The sequence below is a fragment of the Aotus nancymaae genome, unplaced genomic scaffold, assembly GCF_030222135.1.
Source record: "Aotus nancymaae isolate 86718 unplaced genomic scaffold, 86718_ANA_hifiasm-v0.15.2.pri h1tg000057l, whole genome shotgun sequence".
NCBI classification, from domain to species: domain Eukaryota; kingdom Metazoa; phylum Chordata; class Mammalia; order Primates; family Aotidae; genus Aotus; species Aotus nancymaae.
The window spans coordinates 41,221,716-41,244,001 of NW_026988471.1; the positions used below are offsets into that span (position 1 = coordinate 41,221,716).

At 39.8% G+C, this 22,286-nt stretch overlaps 1 protein-coding gene across 2 annotated transcripts in view; it reads right to left on the bottom strand.

Moving 5' to 3' along the window:
• Positions 1 to 14,746: 14,746 nt before the first annotated feature.
• The window catches only part of KCNG3 (potassium voltage-gated channel modifier subfamily G member 3), a 55,736-nt gene continuing 48,196 nt past the window's right edge, over positions 14,747 to 22,286 (bottom strand). For both annotated transcript variants that reach the window (XM_012450614.2, XM_012450613.2), the window contains exon 2: positions 14,747 to 17,310. In XM_012450614.2, the coding sequence (XP_012306037.1) occupies positions 16,665 to 17,310 (646 nt within the window). In that variant the 3' untranslated portion in view covers positions 14,747 to 16,664. The remainder of the gene's footprint in view (positions 17,311 to 22,286) is intronic.

Consider the following 22,286-nt stretch of genomic DNA (forward strand, 5'->3'; position numbering starts at 1 on the left):
AGGCAGGAGAATTGCCTGAGCCTGGGAGGCAGAGGTTGCAGTGAGCTGAGATTGTGCCACTGCACTAGTTTCAGCGAGAGAGACCCTGCCTCAAAGAAAAAAAAAAGTTTGACAATTACTGCACTCATTTCCTCTACTAAACTCTCAGTGACATTAGGAGAAAAAAACTCTAATTATTTTCACCTAACAATTTAATCAAGTACTCTAGAAAAATGTTCTAATGGGAAGTTTGATAGGAATTGCTTATTTCATTTCCAAATGATATCAAAAGAAAGGAAACAAAATGGGATTCAGAAAACTAGACTAGCTAGCTTAATAAATAATAAGAATAAACATTGAAACAGCTGCATACTAAGTAACCAGAAAGATCCACAACTCAAATACCACTTCCACAATAATGTCAGTGATGTGGGGTCTCTGACTGATTCATACAGAAACAGGCACAAGGCTGGGCATGGTAGCTCATGCCTGTAATCCCAGCACTTTGGGAGGCCAAGTCAGGTACATCACTTAAGGTCAAGAGTTCGAAACCAGCCTGGCCAACATGGTGAAACCCCATCTCTACTAAAAATACATAAATCAGCTGGGTGTAGTGGCACACTCTTGCAATCCCAGCTACTTGGGAGGCTGAGGCAGGAGGATCACTTGAAACGAGGAGGTAGAGGTTGCAGTGAGCCAAGATCATACCACTGCACTCCAGCCTGGGCAATAGAGCAAGACTCCATCTCAAAAAGAAAAAAAAAAAAAAGGCGAGAAGCACCCTCAAGTGCCAATCTCACAGAGTTGCTCCTTTGCAAAAATGTCCTAACAATTGGGGGAGAGTGTGGTATAAGGGGAGAGGAGCTCTAAGAGTAAATACCAAGATAGATGCTCTTTTATTTGAAGAGATCTAGAAATCTGCTTACTTAGTAATTAGCTGAACATGCCAATGACTTCAATTCAAACACTCGCCCTTCTAGAGACAGCCACAAATCAGCCAGGTCCTCTGGCCACAGAATGATTCATTTTTGTCATAACTATGGCTAATCCCAACAGCAATTTGAGCTTAGAGTAAAATTCATTTTCTACTCTTGAGTATACCAGACAGGTCAATCATTGTGACATCTAAGTACTTTTACTTCCTTCTCATCATGTCCAATCAGCAAAATGTCATGAACACAGTGGGCCAGGGTGTTACTCTGCACAAAGTCTCTGTGGACCATAGGATGATACTTCCAACACTTTCTTCTAAAAGAAACTGCCCTGCCCACAGCAATCACCTCACCCAAAATCATTGCTTCCTCCAGGGCAGGGAGCCTGGCTTGTAAAACCTCTCCCCAACCCAGGTGATGGTAAAACTCAGCTAATGCTACTCTGGAATCTGAAGATGGAAAGTACAAAGAGAATCAACCAGTGGACCTCAAGTAGAGAAGATACTGGAAAAGAAGAAGAGATACCATGCAGGTGAGGATGATGCCAGACCCTGAGAGGCAGGAGGAAAGAGAACAGAATCACCAGACTCAGCTGGCAGCTACTGTTGTGTCCTTACGATCATCACCCCATTACCTCCAGTGACCTGTGTTTTCCTATAACAAATGAGTCTATAAATACAGAGAGGAAGATATATTTTTGAGAGGCTGCTGGCTACAGTTTTTTTTCTCTAAGCAAATTTTATTAAGATAACCAACTAGGGGGCCAGACATAGTGGCTCATGCCTGTAACTCCAGCACTTTGGAAGGCTAAGGGAGGCAGATCACTTGAGCTCAGGAGTTCAAGATCAGCCTGGGCAACACAATGAGACCCCATCTCTACAAACAATAAATAAAATTAGCTGAGCATCATGGTGCATGCCTGTAGTCCTGGCTACTTGGGAGGCTGAGATGGGAGGATTGCTTGAGCCCAGGAGGCTAGGGCTACAGTGAGCTGTGATCGTGCCACTGCCCGCAAGCCTAGGCAACAGAGACTCTGTCTTTAAAATAAATAAATAAATAAATAAGCTAACCAACTAAAATCAGAGGTTTTTAAAATATTTTCAAAATACTTAAAAATATTAACCAGGCCAAGTAAGGTGGCTCATGCCCATAATCCCAGCACTTTGAGAGGCCAAGGCAGGAAAATCACTTGAGCTCAGGAGTTTGAGAGCAGCCTGGGCAACACAGTCAGTCCATCTGTACAAAAAAGTTAAAAATTAGCCGGGTGTGGTGATATGCACGTGTAGTCCCAGCTACTTGGGAGGCTGAGGTGGGAGGATCACTTGAGCCCAGAAGGTCGAGGCTGCAATGAGTCATCATGCTGCTGCACTCTAGCCTGGGCCACTGTGTGAAATTCTGTTTCAAAAAAAAAAGACAAAACATCCACAACAAACAAACCAAAAAAAGTATTAAGCAAAAATAAAAGACTGACAGGTCAGGAGTGGTGGCTCACACATGTAATCGCAGCACTTTGGGAGGCCGAGGCAGGCAGATCTCTTCAGGCCAGGAGTTTGAGACCAGCCTGGCCAACATGGTGAAACCCCATCTCTACTAAAATTACAAAAATTAGCCAGGTGTACACGCACCTGTAATCCCAGCTGCTCGGGAGGCTGAGACACGAAAAATCACCTGAACCCAGGAGGCGGAGGTTGCAGTGAGCCAAGATCATGCCACTGCACTCCAGCCTGGGCAGACAAAGCAAGACCCTATCTCAAAAAAAAAAAAAAAAAAAAAAAAAGAATTATAAAATATTAATACATTTTTATGAAAAAGTTGCTATAATTTTCATTACTTTATAAATTTTAGGAGTTGTAGCTATTATTCAAACAGTCAATGACTAATAATTGGGGATCCTGCTATTCCTAAGAATAGCTGTTATGAGTAGTACTGAATACATTTGTTTTACAGTTACGGCAAAGTACATCTCTCTTTGAAAGCTTTTTTTTTTCTATGAACATTTTAAATAAATACATAACATTACAAATGTAGTGTGCCCAGAATCTTGGACCATAACTCCATTAGGTTTGATATACACATTTGCATTGAAGATTAATATTTGCCTAGAACATTCACAAGATTTATTTAAAATGTAGCCATTAACCAAAGGCCTTTGGGGTATATGTACAAAATTAGAAAACTGTAAGTATTCAGTCAAAAACTACATTAGAAATATCACTCATGAAAAAATGCCAGCGGGGCTCTATCTATTAAAAGTTAGTCAAAACCAGAAAACTCGCAAGTGAGCTTCCAACCATTTGAGAAAATGTTGTTTACAGATAATATTAAGATTTTCACTGATTTTAGTATCATTATTTCCAAAAGGAAATTCCACTTATGATGACGAATCACATTAAAAAATCTGGGCTTGGAGCTAGGAACAGTGGCTCATGCCTTTAACCCCAGCACTTTGGGAGGCTGAGGCAGACAGATTACCTGAAGTCAGGAGTTCGAGACCAGCCTGGCCAACATGGCAAAACCCCATCTCTAATAAAAATACAAAAATTGGCCAGGTGCAGTGGCTCATGCCTGTAATCCCAGCACTTTGGGAGGCCAAGGCAAGTGGATCACGATGTCAGGTGTTTGAGACCAGCCTGACCAACATGGTGAAACCCTATGTCTACTAAAAATACAAAAATTAGCTGGGCGTGGTGGCAGGTGCCTGTAATCCCAGCTACTCGGGAGGCTGAGGCAGGAGAATTGCTTGAACCTGGGAGGCGGAGGTTGTAGTGAGCCAAGATTGTGCCATTGCACTCCAGCCTGGGCAACAGGGCAAGAATCCATCTCAAAAAAGAAAAAAAAAAACCCAAATATTAATCAGGTGTAGTGGCGCATGCCTGTAATCCCACCTACTTGGGAGGCTGAGGCAGGAGAATCACTTGAACCCGAGAGACGGAGGTGGCAGTGAGCCAAGATCATGCCACTGTACTCCAGCCTGGGTGACAGAGCAAGACTGCGTCTCAAAATAAAAAAAAATCTGGGGTTAGTATTTGTGTAAAGGACCTTCAGAATGGGTCTTTTGAGGGCTTTTTGCAGGTAGAAGGATCTCTCAGAACGTATTTGTCAGGGTGAGGCCAGTTGATGGATGTCTCTGTGTACCCCACAGTGACCAGCATAGAAGTGACACTTGTTAGGCAAATGCTCCTGTTTTGTGCACACAAAAAATTAAAATTAAACAGCAACAACAAGAAAACCCAAAACTTTTCCTAGGGCAACACTGCAGGTTAATTAACCATCAAGTCTTGTTTTCGGAATACATCCTTCATCCCAGTAGTTCAGTGGTATTTGTGCTTCCTGTAAGTACTATGGAAAGATAGGATTAAACACTGTTGGGAAATCCAGTTCCAGGAAATTCAGAGCTGTTTCTCAGCTCTTCTGCCAAAGTATTCCCAAGATAGGTAAAGAAAGAGAACTGAAAGAGCTCTAACATTGACAATTCAAGGACATAGAGGCACCTTGTATCCATAACCTCCAGCATTCTCTCCCAGGACCCTGAAATAACTGAGTTTGAGAAGCATGAGGTCAGGTAATAAAGAGGCTTTACAATGAACCAACCAATACAAGCAAGTAATCTTTTATCTCTCGTGTCTGTGTGTCCCTGTATCTTTAGGCAAGTGAACACAAACTCAAATTAACTTGGGTTAATGAAGGGAATCAGTTTAATTAATTTAGAAAACATTAAATGTATATCAATTGAAGAACTGTTTAAAAACCATCAACAAGCCCTTCTGTGGCTTCAACTTGACAAGTTTCTTGTAGAGATTTTATCTTATTTTATTTATTTATTTTTAAGAGTGAGTCTTGCTCTGTTGCCAGTCTAGAGTGCAGTGGCTCGATCTCGGCTCACTGTAACCTCCACCTCCCAGGTTCAAGTGATTTTCTTGCCTCAGCCTCCTGAGTAGCTGGGACTACAAGCATGTGCCACCATACCCAGCTAATTTTTTTTGTATTTTTAGTAGAGACGGGGTTTCACCATGTTGGCCAGGATGGTCTCAATCTCCTGACCTCATGATCCACCCACCTCGGCCTCCCAAAGTGCTGGAATTACAGGCATGAGCCACCGAGCCAGGCTCTTGTAGAGATTTTAAAACTCACTTCAACAAAATGTATTTCCTGATATAGACAGTATAACTCAACTCACAATGTCTGTCCATTCCTTCATTAAAACACAGAATCCAATACTCTTTTATGATTAAAAAAAAAAAAAAAAAAAAAAAAAAACCACTCAACAGACCAGCAATAGAAGGATACTTCCTCAACCAGGTAAAGGGAATCTATGGAAAAACCCACAACATCATACTTAGCAATGAAAGACTGGAATCTTTCCCCCAAGATCAGGAATAAGGCCAGGATGTCTACTTCTATTTAACATTGTACTGTAAGTTCTAACTCGGGCAATTAGATAAGAAAAAGAAGATACCCAGATTGAAAAGAAAGAAGTAAAACTATCTCCAGTTGCAGATGGCATGATCTTACATATAGAAAACTCTAAAGAATCCTTAAATAACTATTAGAGCTAATAAAGAGTTCAACAAGTATGATGGTTAATTTTAGGTGTCAACTTGACTGGATTAAGGAATAGCTAGAGAACAAGTAAATTATTACTGCTGGGTGTGTCTGTGAGGGTGTTTCAGAGATTGGTGTGTGAGTCCATGGGCTGAGTGGGGAAGAGCTACCATTAATGTGGGCAGACACCATTCAACTGGCTGAACGGCCAGGCACAGTGGCTCATGTCTGTAATCCCAGCACTTTGGGAGGCCGAGGTGGGCAGATCTCTTGAGGTCAGGAGTTCAACACCAGCCTGACCAAAATGGTGAAACCCTGTCTCTACCAAAAATACAAAAATTAGCTAGGTGTGGTGGCGCACCCCTGTAATCCCAGCTACTTGAGAGGCTGAGGTAGGAGAATCGCTTAAACCTGAGAGGTGGGGGTTGCAGTGAGTGAGCCTTCATGGCACCATTGCACTCTAGCCTGGGTGACAGAGCAAGACTCCATCTCAAAAAAAAAAAAAAAAAAATTGGCTGAAGGACCAGATAGAACAAAAAAGACAAAGAAAAGGTGATTTCTTCTCTTTCCCTTAGAGCTGGGAACACTCTTCTCCTACCCTTGGACACCAGAATTCCAGACTCTCTGGCCTTTGGACAGCAATAACAAAAACAAAATACTTGGGAATAAGTTAAACCAAACAAATGCAAGACTATTACACTGAAAACTATAAAACAGTGTTGAAATAAATTAAAGAAGACCTAAGTGAATGGAAAGTCACCTCATATTCACAGATTAGAAGACTCAATATCAGTAAAATGCTACTCCCTTAATTTATCTACAGATTCAATGTATTCACTATCAAAACTTCAACTGGATTTTTCTGCAGAAATGGACACACCAATCCTAAAATTCATATAGTAATACAAGGAATGGCCAGATGCTGTAGCCTACACCTGTAATCCCAATACTGTGGGATGCTAAGGTGCTAAGATTGCTTGAGCCCAGGAGTTCAAAATCAGCCTGAGCAACACAGGGAGAGCATGGTGGTACATGCTTGTGCTTCCAGCTGCTCAAGCGGCTGAGATGGGAAGATCCCTTGAGCCCAGGAGGAGGCTGAGGTTGCAGTGAGCTGTGATCACAGCACTGCACTCCAGCCTGGGCAACAAGAGTGAGACACTGCCTAAAAAAAAAAGAGAGAGAGAGAAAGAAAGATAATAAAAAAGAAACAAAAAAAATGCAAGGGACGTGGAATAGCCAAAATAATTTTTAAAAGGGAATTGCTTGAACCCAGGAGGCAGAGGTTACAGTGAGCCGAGACTGCACTACTGCACTCCAGCCTGGGCAACGTGAGTGAAACTCCATCCCAAAAAAAAAAAAGAAAAACAGGAAGACTCACACTTCCTAATTACCAAACTTACTACAAAGATACAATATTTTTTGTTGTTCTGGCATAAAAATCGACACATAGATCACTAGAATAGAATTGAGAGTCTAGAAATAAACCCACACATCTATGGTCAATTGATTTTTGACAAAAGTATCAATATCATTACATGGGGAAAGACTGATCTTTTCAACAACTGGATATCTACATGCAAAAAATAAATAAAATTGGACTCCTACTTCATAACATATGTAAAAATTAACTCAAAATGGATCAGAGACCTAAAGATAGAAGTTAACACTAAAAACAGGGCCGGGAGAAGAGGCTCACTTCTGTAATCCCAGCACTTTGAGAGGCCAAGGCGGGCGGATCACCTGAGGTCAGGAGTTTGAGACCAACCTGGCCAACGTGGTGAAACCCCATCTCTACTAAAAATACAAAATTAGCTAGGCATAGTGGTGCACACCTGTAATCTCAGCTACTCAGGAGGCTGAGGCAGGAGAATCACTTAAACCAGGGAAGGAGAGGTTACAGTGAGCCAAGATCGCACCATTGCACTCCAGCCTGGGCGACAAGAGCAAAACTCCATCTCAAAAAATAAAATAAAATGAAATAAAATTCTTAAGAAAAAACACAGGAGTAAATCTTCATGACCTTCAGTTTATTACATATGACACCAGAAGCAAAAGAGGCAAGAGAAAAAACAGATAAATTGGGCAGCATCAAAACTGAAAACGTGTGCTGCAAATGATACATACCACTAACAAAGTGAAAAGACAACCCTCAGAATGAGAGAAAATATTTGCAAATCATATATTTGATAAGGGTCTAGTATCCAGAATAAACAACTCTTAAAATCCAACAACTTTTTTCAAAACCTATTTTTTTTTCTAAGGCAAAGGGCTTAAATAGACATTTCTCCAAAGAATAGATGAGAAGACAACCAACAACAGCATTAGTCATTAGGGAAATGAAAGTCACAACCACAGGGAGATAACCACTTCATACCCACTGTGATGGCTATTATTTTTATTTTTAAAAAGGAAAATAACAAGAGTTGGGGAGGATGTGGAGAAACTGGAACCCCCACACATCACGGGTGGGAATCAAATTGCTCGGCTGCTTTGGAAAACAATTTGGTAGCTCCTCAAAAAGTTAAACATTAGCATCTAACCTGGCAATTCCATTCTTAGGTATACATCCGAGAGAAAAAGAAACCCTATGTCCACATGATAATTTGCACATGAATGTTCATAGCAGCATTATTCATAACAGTCAAAAAGTAGAAACCACTCAAGTGTCCATCAACTGAGGCATGGATAAACAAAATGCAGCCTACACATACAATGAAATATTATTCAGTTATGAAAAGGAATGATGTACTGATACACACTACAACATGATTGAACCTTGAAAACATGACACTAGGTGAAAGAAGTCAGACACAAAAGGCCACATATCACATGATTCCATTTATATGAAATGTCCAGAATAGGCAAATCTACAGAGACAGAAAGTAGATGAGTGGTTGCCAGGAGATGGGTGGTGTGGAAATGAGTGGTGACTACTAATGGGCACAGGGTACATGAAAATGTTCTGGAGTTAGATAGTGGTGATTGTTATACAGCTCTATAAATATATTTAAAACCACACAACTGTACATTTTAAGAAAACGAATTTCATGGCATATGAATTATATCTCAATTTTTTAAAAAAATGCATTGTTAGGACCATCCCATATTTTTTTAGTTCCATTTTTAAACTTCCCTAAAAACTCTTCCTAAATAGACTAAAGCTTGTCTACAGAGCCACAATGCCAACAACACTGACTGATCACGGTAGTCATGTACCCAGCAACTATCCTCATTTCCTTTCTGGCCACTCAATTGCCTCTTGGCATGATAAAGACATGCTTAACACTCACTTGTGTGGGATTAAACAGAATAGAGTGTGGGTCACTGAACCGAGAAATGGCAAAGCAGAAAAGACCTAGAACAGGGAATGAAAACAAGGTATCCATGTATCATCCCAGATACCCCTTAGAAAACTTTGTGAGGACCAGAAAAACCACACTTTCTTAGTTGACAAAATTCCTCATCCTTAGGTCAAACATTATAATTCCTCAAATCTGATTTTATACATATGCTTTTTTTTTTGAGACTGAGTCTCATTCTGTTGCCCAGGCTGGAGTGCAATGGAGTGATCTCAGCTCACTGCAACCTCCGCCCCCCGGGTTCAAGTGATTCTCCTGCCTCAGCCTCCTCAGTAGCTGGGATTAGAGTCATGTGCCACCATGCCTGGCTTTTTAATAAAATCTGATTAAGTTTTAACCCTTATACAATAATGCCCTTCTCAAAAGACCTTATTCTTTCAAAGTGCATGAAAAATGAAATATTTTTTAAAAATTTCCTTTAGGGGACGATAGATAACACAACAGAAAGATGACCCACAGGTTAGATTCCTTAACTGAGTTCCTGTACACATCTATCATACATAAAATATGAAGACATTTGCAATCCTTTTCTCCCACACAAATGTCTGGAAACCTACCTATTAGGGATGCACCTAACTACTTCTTACATGCTATAGTGTTCCTATCTCCACCTTGCACTATAGCACAAAAAGATGCATACATAAAAAATATATTTAGGAAAAAGACACACAAACATGTGTGCCCAGTTTCTGATCTTTTTAAATGGAGTTAAGTGGGAATCTAATAAAAAGTGGTTTTCATTAAATTAATATAAGCCAAATCTTAGAAAGAAAGCAACCATGACCCATCATTCTAACTTTAAAACTAGAATATTTATATGAATTGTATTATTTATTGTTTTTAAGAACCTTCCAAATGGTAAGAAGTACTGAATAAAAAATACAGGTAAGAGATTAAGTAGTTTATCTCAAAGCAAAAAATCTAAAGTTTCCACTTCTGTCCTAAGAACAAAAATAAACAACCTTCACATAAATCTGAAAGCTAAGCCTTACACGGATTTTACGATTTGCATTTTACTTCAGAGTATATAGTATAAAAGCATGGATATATATATTTTTTATTTTGCCAAACAGCATGGACATGGATATGGTTCTAAAAAATAAATATGTGAGTTGAGCATGGTGACTCACACTTGTAATCCCCGCACTTTGGTAGGCCGAGGCAGGCGGACCACCTGAGGTTAGGAGTTTGAGACCAGCCTGGCCAACATGGCAAAACCCTGTCTCTACTAAAAATACAAAAATCAGCTAAGCGTGGTGGTGGGCACCTGTAATCCCAGGCACCTGTGAAGCTGAGGCAGGAGAATTGCTTGAACCCAGGAGATGGAAGTTGTAGTGAGCCAAGATCATGCCATTGTACTCCAGCCTGGGCAACAAGAGTGAAACTCTGCCTCAAAAAAAAATTTTTTTTAATGTATATCACTATGATCACATAATAAAGTTTTGCTTTTATCACAGCTCAGAATTTGTAACTATAACTCTCTACTAAGAAAGTAAAATTCTCTTGCCCTCTATACTGTAGAGAAGGAAAGCATGGAATTCCATCAGAGTTATAAGATCAAGGTTGTAATATACAGTTAAAAAACAATACGTAGGTTGAACAAATCATTGTATTTTACTATAGCAAATGTCATTGCTTGAGCCCAGGAGTTTGAGGCCAGCCTAGGCAACATAGGGAGACACCATCTATACTACAAAACAAAAACAAACCAATACACACTACAAATGACCTCCACTCTGTCATGGGCAGAAGGATAGAATTATTTCAAAATAGCAGAAATAACTGAAGGGGGGGATCCTACCTAATATAAAATTATGGGAAATGTTGGTTTTAGTTTTAATACAATGCTGCATAAATAAGTACGCCAAAGCACGACTTCAGATATAGATAACATAGAATCACTTACTCCTGGTAGGTGAAAGCCAAATAATATTCTCCCTTCACTTTCATGTACTAAATGTTATTACTATATTTGGTATAATTTTGTTGATATTTTAAAATATAAACCAAAGAATTCCCACCAAAACTACTTAAAATTAATTTGTTTAAATTACAGCATAAATGCAGATTATCAAGTTCAATTTTCTAAGCTTGACAATTGTAAACCGACAATTTGTAAACTGACAATTGAGCTTACGCTAATAGTCAAAAGCTCAAGTACTTACTGAAAATATTTGGAAGATTTGGAAAAATCTGAAAGTTTGAATATAAGTTAACCACAGAATGGGACAATATAATCATGCTTCTGGGTGACATATCACAAATCTATGGAAGGCATCACTGCACATGGGGCAGTAAATCATTAGTTTACTTTCAGAGGCAGGAACTGATATGCCCAGGCCTCTGAGTGCAGATGGGCTCTGGAAAACCAGGAAGTGAAACCCTGTATGAAAGAACCTGAGAAGGCTGGACGCAGTGGCTCATGCCTGTAATCCCAGCACTTTGGGAGGACGAGGTGGGTGGATCACAGGTCAGGTGTTTGAGACCAGCCTGACCAACATGATGAAACCCCACCTGTATTAAAAATACAAAAATCAGCTAGGCGTGGTGGCACACGCCTGTAATTCCAGCAACTCAGGAGGCTGAAGCAGGAGAATTGCTTTAACCTGGGAGGCGGAGGTTGCAGTGAGCCAAGATTGCACCATTGTACTCCAGCATGGGTGACAGAGCAAGACTCTGTCAGAAAGAAAAGGAAGAAAAGAAAAGAAAAGAAAAGAAAAAAAAAAGAAAAGAAAAGAAAGGAAGGAAGAGAAAGAAAGAAAGAAAGAGAAAGAAAAAGAAAGAAAAGAGGGAGGGAGAGAGGGAAGGAAGGGAGGAAGGAAGGAAGGAAGGGAGGGAGGAAGGAAGGAAAGCTGAACAAACAGAGAAGTAAGTGCATGCAAACTTTCCTGACCAAAATGGAACTTTCCAGAACATTCCATTAAAGCTTCAACCCATGTTACTTCCTATTCAGCAATGACATTTCTCAGCCTGGTTCTGAGAATGTCCTAAATAATGCAGTGACAACTATGTACTTATTTGTATACATGTGGATAGGTGCACAACTGTATGGTAATTTAAAAATTCTACAGAAAATCTGAGTTCTTTATGCACTTGTCTCAAGCCCTCCTTCCTGACATAATACATATATATTGCTTTTATATTTTTATTATAAAAAACTGTCAATTATATATTATTTTGTGTGTGTGTGTGTGTGTGTATATATATATATATTTTTTTTGAGACAGAGTTTCCCTCTGTCACCTAAGCTGTAGTACAGTGGTACAATCTCAGCTCACTGCAACCTCCACCTGGGTTCAAGCAATTCTCATGCCTCAGCCTTCTGTGTAGCTGGGATTACATGCATGTGCCATCACACCCGGCTAATTTTTTGTATTTTTAGTAGAGATGGGGTTTCACAATGTTGGCCAGGCTGGTTTCAAACTCCTGACCTCAAGTGATCCACCCACCTTGGCCTCCCAAAATGCTGGTATTACAGGCATGAGTCACCATACCTGGCAATATTTGCTTTTTAATTCAAGCTTAAAAAAAGAAAAGGAGGATGCCAAAGCCCTAGAGAAAAAGTTTTTTTCTTTTCTTTTTCTTTTTTTTGAGATGGAGTTTCACTTTCGTCACCCAGGCTGGAGTGCAGTGGCGCAACCTCCTTGGTTCAAGCAATTCTCCTGCCTCAGCCTCCTAAGTAGCTGGGATTATAGGCACCTGCTACCACGCCCAGCTAGTTTTTGTACTTTTAGTAAAGATGGGGTTTCACCATGTTGGCCAGGCTGGTCTCAAAATCCTGACCTCAGGTAATCCTGAGGTCCCCAAAGTGCTGGAATTACAGGCATGAACCACTGTGTTCGGCCAAGAAAATATTGTTTTAAAAATCCTTCATGCCTTCTGACGTTACAAAATTCTTAAAGGAAGTATATCCTAAGAGTACTAAGCCATAAGTCTGGAAATCACACTTCTGGGATCTAACCTGATACTAGAGTGACCATGGCTAAATTACAACCCACTAGGAGCAGAGTTCCCTGGTTGCTAACATTTGGATGGGACAAAAGGGATACAATTGGGCCAAAACAGACCAGGAAGTTTCCAAGACCCCTTTAGTTCCAACTTCCTATGACCGTATAAAATGATTAGATTGTGTTTGATTGGATTGTATATCACACACCATCAGGGAAGGCACATTTATGAAGGGTCAGAGGACTCGAAATATTCTATGACACTATGCATTAAGTTTGGAGTTACATAGCTGAATAATAAAACAGGGCTAGGAGTTTTCAATGTTTTATTTTTCATTTCTATGGAAAAGAGGTAAAGTGGACAGAAGGAATGTCTGAAATTCTGTTCTGATGCTTTTAATATTTCAAATACTGTTTTGTATATTTTTGTCTGTTTTCTAACAAAAAAAAAGAAGGAAAATAAGCTGCTATTAGCAAATACCAAGTCAATAGAGAAAATTTTCCCAACACCAACATCCAAATTAACCTAACTCCACCGCTTCCAGATCACAGGACATCTGGACAAAGATTTAAAAAGAGAAAAATTATTTTGACTTATTGACAGCCACTGTGGAAATAACTTTTCAGAAAGTAAGAACTTACAAATGGGTAGTTATAAGTAACTACCAAACCCAAGAACAAATGCAACTGTTTCAATTAGCAACAATGACAATACAAGAAAATAAAGGAAAAATCTTGAATTGTCAGTTTGTTCACTTTCTTTTTTACTAAGACAAGGTTTTACCATGTTGGTCAGGCTGGTCCTGAACTCCTGACCTCAGGTGATCCACCCACCTCAGCCTCCCAAAGTGCTGGGATTACAGGCATGAGCCACCACACCCGGCCAGTTTGTTCACTTTCAAACATATTCCCTAATTTTGTGTTTGTAATCCTAAAAAATCTCGTTTCAGAGAACACAAAACAAGTTACATATAAGATCGAGTCATATAAATTCAGGCGTGATAAAATCAGAATGAAGATGAAATTAGGGCTGCTTTCCTCCTTGGGTATTTTAATTTAGGATAATGTCTGACTTACTGGTACCAATCTAGATCTCAATGAAAACATTTCTGCCATGAAGACTGAGTTATGAGACATATCTGTAAGTATAGCTAAGGAAGAAGTGGTATTTAATGATTTTTTTAAAAAGCAGCCAACAGGCCAGGCACAGTGGCTCATGCCCATAATCCCAGTGCTTTGGGAGGCTGAGGTGGGAAGACTGCTTGAGGCTAAGAGTTTGAGGCCAGCCTGAGCAACACAGTGAGACCCCTATCTTTACAAAAAATAAAAAAATTAGCCAGCATGGTGGTGCACACCTACAGTCCTAGCTACTTGGGAGGCTGGGGTGGGAGGACTGCTTGAGCCCAGGAGTTTGAGACTGCAGTGAGCTCAGTCTCAAACCACTGCACTCCAGCCTGGTCAACCAAGCAAAACTCTGTCTCTAAAAAATAAATAAATAGATAAACAATGATAAAAGTAGCAACACTCAGGGAAGGTTACAAGAAAATGCTGTTCCTAAAAAACCACAATGCCCATGAAGACAAAACCCTAATATATATTTTTTCATTTATGAATAAACTACTCTATCACATCTCATTGTCTCCTTATAAATGGGTAGCTTAAATTCCACTAGTATTTATCCAACATGCTTCTTTATGAAAATTGGTCCTATGCAAAGTCTGGAATCACCAACAAGAGATTTCACACTTGTTACCTAAGGGTAGCATGAAGTCTGTGTGTATATTTGGACATGTATATGCTTCTCCTTGTCTCTTCATACAGAAGTTTCTCCCCCCAAATCAGTCAACAGTTTATGCCCAAGTCTGTAACAGACACTGTGGGGATATAAAGGTGTATGCATGACAGAAGATCCCAGCTCTCAAGATAGTTATAATTTACTTGGGAAAATAGGACATATTCACATAAAGCGGTCCCAGTACCAGTAAAATTGATGGTTATCATATTTTTATTAGTAATATGGAGGTGCTATCATCTGCACATTGTTTGCATGAACCACAAAGCTTTAATCCAAATAGGTAAGAAAAAATAAATCCATGCCATTTATTTCAATTATATTAGAATACAATAAATATACAATAAATAATCAAATTTCTTTTGAGTATGTAAGAAGTAGCATACCAGTAGTAGTAGGGAAGATAAGGCAAGATATTTAATGGTCAAAGTATAACATAAGCTTAGGAAAGGAAATTAAGAGAAAGAAAACAGTTCTGCTATTATTATCTCAGCATGACATGACAAAGAAGTGTGATTTTTCTAGGCTTTTCTCGGAACCCAGAGGTATGTGAAGATTAAACTGCTGGGCTAGGTTTCTAGAGATTCAGGTGTTAGCCCTGACTCTTTCACAATTATATCATCTCCTGCCCTGATTTCCTACCTGTAATAGTCGAGGTTTGAACTAGATGATGGCTAAAATTCCTTTAATGAACACTTCTAGTAACCCTTTATTTGATAAAATAAATCCAGATCCTCCATCCTACCCACCATTTCCCAATCCCTGTCTTCTCTACCCCTGACAAAATTACTGTGTACAACATTTGATTTTTTATGAATCTTTCGCTAATTATTTGTGTTTATATTATTTGTGTTATATATACTAACTTCTTTATGGTAACTGGTTTTGAAAAAGCAAAATTCTAATTCCTATTGCTAAAATTTAGTTATTAAACAATCATCACTTTTACATTATCTAGTCCTAATAATCTATCCAGATTAACATGGCATATTATTCAATAGTCTCACAAGAAGGATTTTGTGTAGCTGTGATTCACAATGGTCAAAGATCAGATCAAATAATCATGTATCCATTGCTTTTACTGGCTTAATATGGACCTAGCTACACAGCAACTAAGAGTACAGTAATATTTCATTTCTTCATTTTATGATAATCCAGTGACAACACATAAGTATGACTTTGGTTCTAAATGGCTACACAAATATCCTTTCATCTGATGAGTCTTATTAAACCTCTAGTGTTTGATGGAGAAAATTAAGAAAAGAAGAAGCTGTAATAGTTTTCTCAAACTAGTCATATTATAATTTTTATGTCCTTGTTTATACATCTAAATATTAGTACAGTTATCACCTAGAACAGCAATCAATTCAAATATTATCCAATAAATTCTAAACAACACAAGCTCTCTTCAATTCTTAAATACCTTTTGAGTCATTTCAGTAAAGAGATCAAAGAAATCCAAAGTGAAAAAGGGAGAACATACTCAAGCTTCCATGAAGCTGCACGATAAAGTGAATAATTGGCACAAAAATAAAGCAAAGAATTGAGAAGTATGCTGGAAAAGTCTTTCAAATACTATTCTTGCTTGTATCTAGCTCCACTATACAGTTTAAATTTTGGCCAAATTTTTAAACTATTTGTTAAACAGTTCCTGCATGTGACATATGTTTCCAGGATACTTCTGACATTGATATGAGAAATTATAAAACATTTAGAAATGAAAATGTTACTCTCAAACAAAAAACACTATAAGTTCCAAGCTTCTTCTGAATTCATAAGATGGAAAAACATTTGGAAAATAGTACCTTTCTGTTTTAAAATGTTCAAATAATATATATATTTTAAATGTGTAATCATTCAAGGAAAGGGGAAAGCAAGTCTAAAAGCAAGGTCCTCAAGTTTACTCCAGGACTCATTACTCTTCCTTTGCAGTCTCAATTCTATTTACTCCATAATAAGTAAACCGTTTTATCCCTTCGGCTGGGAAGGATAATTTTTACCCTACCAAGATGATGACAATGCCACTGCAGTGCTCACCCAGCAAGAAACACATAAATATGAAGTAGCATCAAGTCTTTCTATGAAGTGTATGCAAGAATTGATTTGCAATGCATTAATTCAGGAATTCAGCGGAGAGGCTCCTACTATACCTAGCGGATCTAAACTTGAGCTCATGATAACACTGCACAAAGCTGTGGTAGATGAAAGTGATAGGTAATGCCAATAGAACAATTCCACTGACAACACAAACTCCTCCAAGAATTCTTCCAGGCACTGTGATAGGATACATATCTCCATAGCCAACTGTAGTCATAGAGATAATCACCCACCAGCAGGCAGCAGGAATGCTGGTGAAGTCCTTGTTGGATGTTTCCAGGTCCAGCCCATGTTCAAGAAGCTGAGAAAGTGCACTAAAGATTGCCATGGCAACACAAATGAAGACAAGTAACATAACCATCTCTCGGTAGCAACGTTTGAGAGTCAAACCGAGTGTCTGAAGACCAATGAAGTGACGGGCAAGCTTAATCACCCAAAAAATCCTCATCATTCTAAGCACCCTCAAGGTGACTCCAGCCCTCTGGAGTTGAGAGTTCTCGCCTGTAAACACTGTCATCAACACGGAGATGTAATATGGCGTGATTGCCAGTAAATCAATGATGTTCAGGGGTCTCTTGACAAACTCACACTTGTTTTTGGAGACAATGAACCTCACGATGCACTCTGCAGTGAACCAACCTATGCAGATAGCTTCAATTATCCTGTCAAGAGAACAAAAGAAGAATTGATCATTTTATTTTTAAGCATTTTAATAGCTCTTAGATTTCTTCAGATAGTACTACATTGACATACTAATTCAGTTACTTTTCCAGAAAACATAAAGAACAGACAACATTATCAACATCATCAGACCACCAGGACGCACGCAACAGAACAACAAATCAATTCAGGTGAAAACTGAGGCCAGGTGCAGTGGCTCACGCCTGTAATCCCAGGTCTTTGGAAGGCTGAGTTGGGTGAATTGCTTGGGCCCAGGAGTTCCAGACCAACCTGGGCAACATGGTGAAACCCTGTCTCTACAAAAAAAAAAATACAAAAATCAGCTGGGTGTGGCGACACACACTTGTTGTAGTACTACCTACATGGGAAGCTCAGGTGGGAGGATTAGCTGAGCCTGGAAAGGTCAAGGATAGAGTGAGCCATGACAGCACCACTGCACTCCAGCCTGGGCGACAGAGAGACCCTGTCTTGAAAACTTAAAAAACAAAATTCGGGCCGGGCGCGGTGGCTCACGCCTGTAATCCCAGCACTTTGGGAGGCCGAGGCGGGTGGATCTCGAGGTCAAGAGATCGAGACCATCCTGGTCAACATGGTGAAACCCCGTTTCTACCAAAAAATACAAAAAAATTAGCTGGGCATGGTGGCGCGTGCCTGTAATCCCAGCTACTCAGGAGGCTGAGGCAGGAGAATTGCGTGAACCCAGGAGGCGGAGGTTGCAGTGAGCCGAGATCGCGCCATTGCACTCCAGCCTGAGTAACAAGAGCGAAACTCCGTCTCAAAAAAAAAAAAAAAAAAATTCAAGTTGATAAAGTTCTTACTTCCATACTGCAATACTATTAAAATGATATATATATATATTTTTTTACTTGCCACTAATACTTTTTAAAAAATAACTCTCTTATTTGGTGGTTTGAAATTAACTTATCCTCAGCTAGCTGCAACATGAAATTTAACTTACTCTTGGAGCACAGTGGTTCTCCGCTGTCATACCAGTTATGAGGTGGATGAGAAGGGCGTTGTTCCTACAGAATGTGGACCTATCTAAGTTTTTTGATGGGCTATTTCTTGGTAACTTATAGTCAATGTAAGATCATTTCCTGAAATGTGACTCTTCCCTTCCTTCCAATAGGCTTGTGTGGGAGACACTGGCACTGAGCAAGCTTATGGGGCACTGGGTGAGTGCCCTCACCAGGAACACACCAGGTCACAACCATCCTCAAAAGGCTCCCAGCGGAAACAAAGCCGAGGAATCCCACACTGGACCAAAACAGCCTCTAGGATTTTCCCAAAGACCACAATTACTTTGTCTTCCATCACCATTTTTACACAGTACATATTTTTTAAAGACCACATTTTACCTAGAGCAATATTTACCAGCCTTTCTGCACTACTGCATGCAATGAAAATAATTGCATTTATGCAGCACACTGCAGTCAAGGGGTAGGATTCTTTCTTTTTTTTTTTTTTTTTGAGACGGTCTTGCTTTGTCTCAGCTCACTGCAACCTCCAAATCCCGGGTTCAAGCGATTCTCTAGCCTCAGCCTCCCAAGTAGCTGGGACTACAGGCGCATGCCACCACACCTGGCTGACTTTTTTGTAACTTTAGTATAGACGAGGTTTCACCATGTTCGCCAGGATGGTCTTGATCTCCTGACCTTGTGATCTGCCCACCGTGAAAGTGCTGGGATTACAGGCGTGAGCCACCATGCCTGGCCTGTTTTTTGTTTTTTTTTTGAGACAAAGTCTCACTGTCGCCCAGGCTGGAGTGCAGTGGTACAATCTCAGCTCACTGCAACCTCTGCTGCCTGGGTTCTAGTGATTCTTGTGCCTCAGCCTCCCAAGTAGCTGGGACTAAAGGCGTGCGCCATGAAGCCCGGCAAATATTTTTATATTTTTAGTAGAGATGGGGTTTCCCCATGTTGCCCAGGCTGGTCTCGGACTTCTGACCTCCAGTGATCTGCCCACCTTGGGCTCCCAAAGTGCTGGGATTACAGGCATGAGCCACCATGCCCAGCTCAAAATTTTTTTAATTCTAAATTAAAAGTTACAATTATTACACCATCACTTGTTTTTCTCCACATAATTCTTTCTCACCACTAACTTGAACCCAAACATTAGAAGTACAATGGAAAGAGAAGAAACTGGAGTAAGTGGGAGGAGAGTAGGTGGGGCAAGATTTTGAAAAGAATTACTCAAAGTGCATTCCACAGAACACAAGTGGTACTGGATGTTACTCATGGAAATGAGCAAATACAATTAACCATGTTTCCCTACTGTAGGGCTTTATGGGGCTGTAAAGATTAACTTTATTTATTAACGTTTATTTTCTGAATAGGTATTCACATTCGCGTGGTTTAAATCACATGGTTTAAAAAAGAAAAAACAGTATAGAAAGAAGTCTCAGGCCGGCATGGTGGCTCATACTTGTAATCCCAGCACTTTGGGAGACTAAGGTGGGAGAAATTGCTTGAGCCCAGGAGTTCAAGACCAGCCTAGGAAACATGATGAGGCCTCCTCTCTACAAAAAATGAGGCAGGAGGAGTGCTCCAGCCCAGGAAGTTGAGGCTGCATGAGCTGTGGTCACACCACTGCACTCTCACCTGTGTGTCAGTGAGGTGCCTGCCTCGAAAAGAAAAGTCTCACCTCTTACCCTATTCCAGCCATCCAATTCCCTTCCCTGGAGGCTATAAATATCATCACTTCCTTATGCATCCTTCCAGAGCTATTTGATGTATGTATAAATAAAAATTTTTACTTATATGTGTATATATATACATATACATATATATGTGTATATATATATATATACATATATACAGATACATATAACTATTTGTGTAAAAGGAGATACATACATACACAAATAGCTAGCGTGTTACACTAACTGTCCTGCCTGGTTTGGTTAATATATCTTGGAGATACTCCCCATCAGCAAATAGAGATTTCTCTCATTTCTTAAACATGGTGACACAGTGTTCCACTGAACGTATTGTGATTCATTTAATCAGTCCAACAGATGAACATTAACAATGATGTAATAAATATTCTTTTTTTTTTTTTTTGAAACAGGGTCTTACTCCCGTCAACCATGCTGGAGTGCAGTGGCACCATCACAGCTCACTGCAGCCTCGAACTCCCAGGCTCAAGCAATCCTCCCACCTCAGCCTCCCAAGTAGCTGGGACTAAGGTACACACCACCACACCTGGCTAATTTTTTTTTTTACTTTTTTTAAGAGATGGGGTCTTGCTGTGTTGCCTGGACTGGTCTTGAACTCCTGGGTTCAAGTGATCTGCCCACCTTGGCCTTCTAAAGCACTGGAATTACAGGCATGAGCCCAGCCAATGCAATGAATACTCTTAGTTGTAAATCATTTCCTACATGAGCAGATACATCAGTAGAATAAATCTGAGACTTGGAATTACGGGGTCAAAGATACATATGTATTTGTAATTTCAATAGATCTTGCCAAGCTACCACTACAGAGGTTGTACTAAATTACCTGCCCACAGGCAATGCATAGTGTCTGTTCCCCATGGCCTCACTAATGTAAAGTATTATTGAACTTGGAGGTCTCTCCCACTCTGAAAGATGAAAAGCGCTAACTTATTTTGAGGGATGCTGAGCATCTTTGCACACATTTAAGGGTTCACTCTGTGACCTGTCTGTATCCTTTGCTCACAAAGCCTTTAATCTGCTCAGAAACAGTAGGAATATCCTTCAGGGCATGCAGAGTATCAGGCCAGGACTACTGTTCCTTGAAATACCTATTTTAGAAAACAATTCCAGAGCCTTTGCCTATAAATTTCTTGGTAACAGGGTTTGACAAACCACAGCCTGGGGTCTAAATCCTGCCCACTTCCCATTTTTTCTTTTTTTCATATGGCATGCAATCTAAGAATGGTTCCTAATTTCTTCCCCCACTGGTTTGAAATGGTGCCTTTTGTCATACATTAAATTACCAATCATACCTGAGTAAAATTCTGGGTTTTCCACTTTCCAGAGTGCAAAGTTCAGAACTTCACTCAGGTGTATCTGATCAATCCTTTCTACCTTATACCATGCTGCTCTCAATTTTAATTACAGTTGACCCTTGAATAACATGAGTTTGATCACAAGGATCCACTTATAGGCAGTTTGTTTTCAACCAAATGTGATCGAAAATATAGTATTCTCAGGAAGCAAAACACGCTTATACAGAGGGCCAACTTTTCATACACTTGGGTTTCACAGGGTCCACCGAAGGACTTGAGTACATGCAGATTTTGTTATATGTGGGGGGTACTGGAACCAACATCCTACATATACCGAGAAATAACTGTACTTTGTTTTGATGTCTAGTTAAATGTATCACTCAATTGAGTTCTTCCTTTTCAACACTGTCCTGGTTATTCTTTTTTTTGAGATAGAGTCTCACTCTGCTGCCCAGACAGGAGTGCAGTGGCGTGATCTCAGCTCACTGCAACCTCCGCCTCCCAGGTTCAAGCAATCTCCTACCTCAGCCTCCAGAGTAACTGGGACAACAGGAGTGCACCACCGTGCCTGGGTAATTTTTAATTTTTCTAGTAGAACCGGGATTTCACCATATTGGCCAGGCTGGTCTAGGACTCCTGACCTCATGATCCATCTGCTTCGTCCTCCCTAAGTACTGGGATTACAGGCATGAGCACTGCGCCCAGCTGTCCTGGTTATTCTTAAGCATTTCCTCCTCCAACGAGAATTTTATTTTTTAATATTTTTTAATGATTTGGGGGAAAAAACAAAATCTAAAGAAGAATTACATTTTATGACATGTACAAAATTTGAATTTCAGTGGCCATAAATAAAGCTTTATTGGAACAAAGCCATGAGTACTCATTTACACATTGTCTATGGCTGTTTTCACGGCAAAGTTGAGTGGTCATGACAGAGATCATATAGCTCTGCAAAACCTAAAGTACTTACTATCATTGCAAAAAA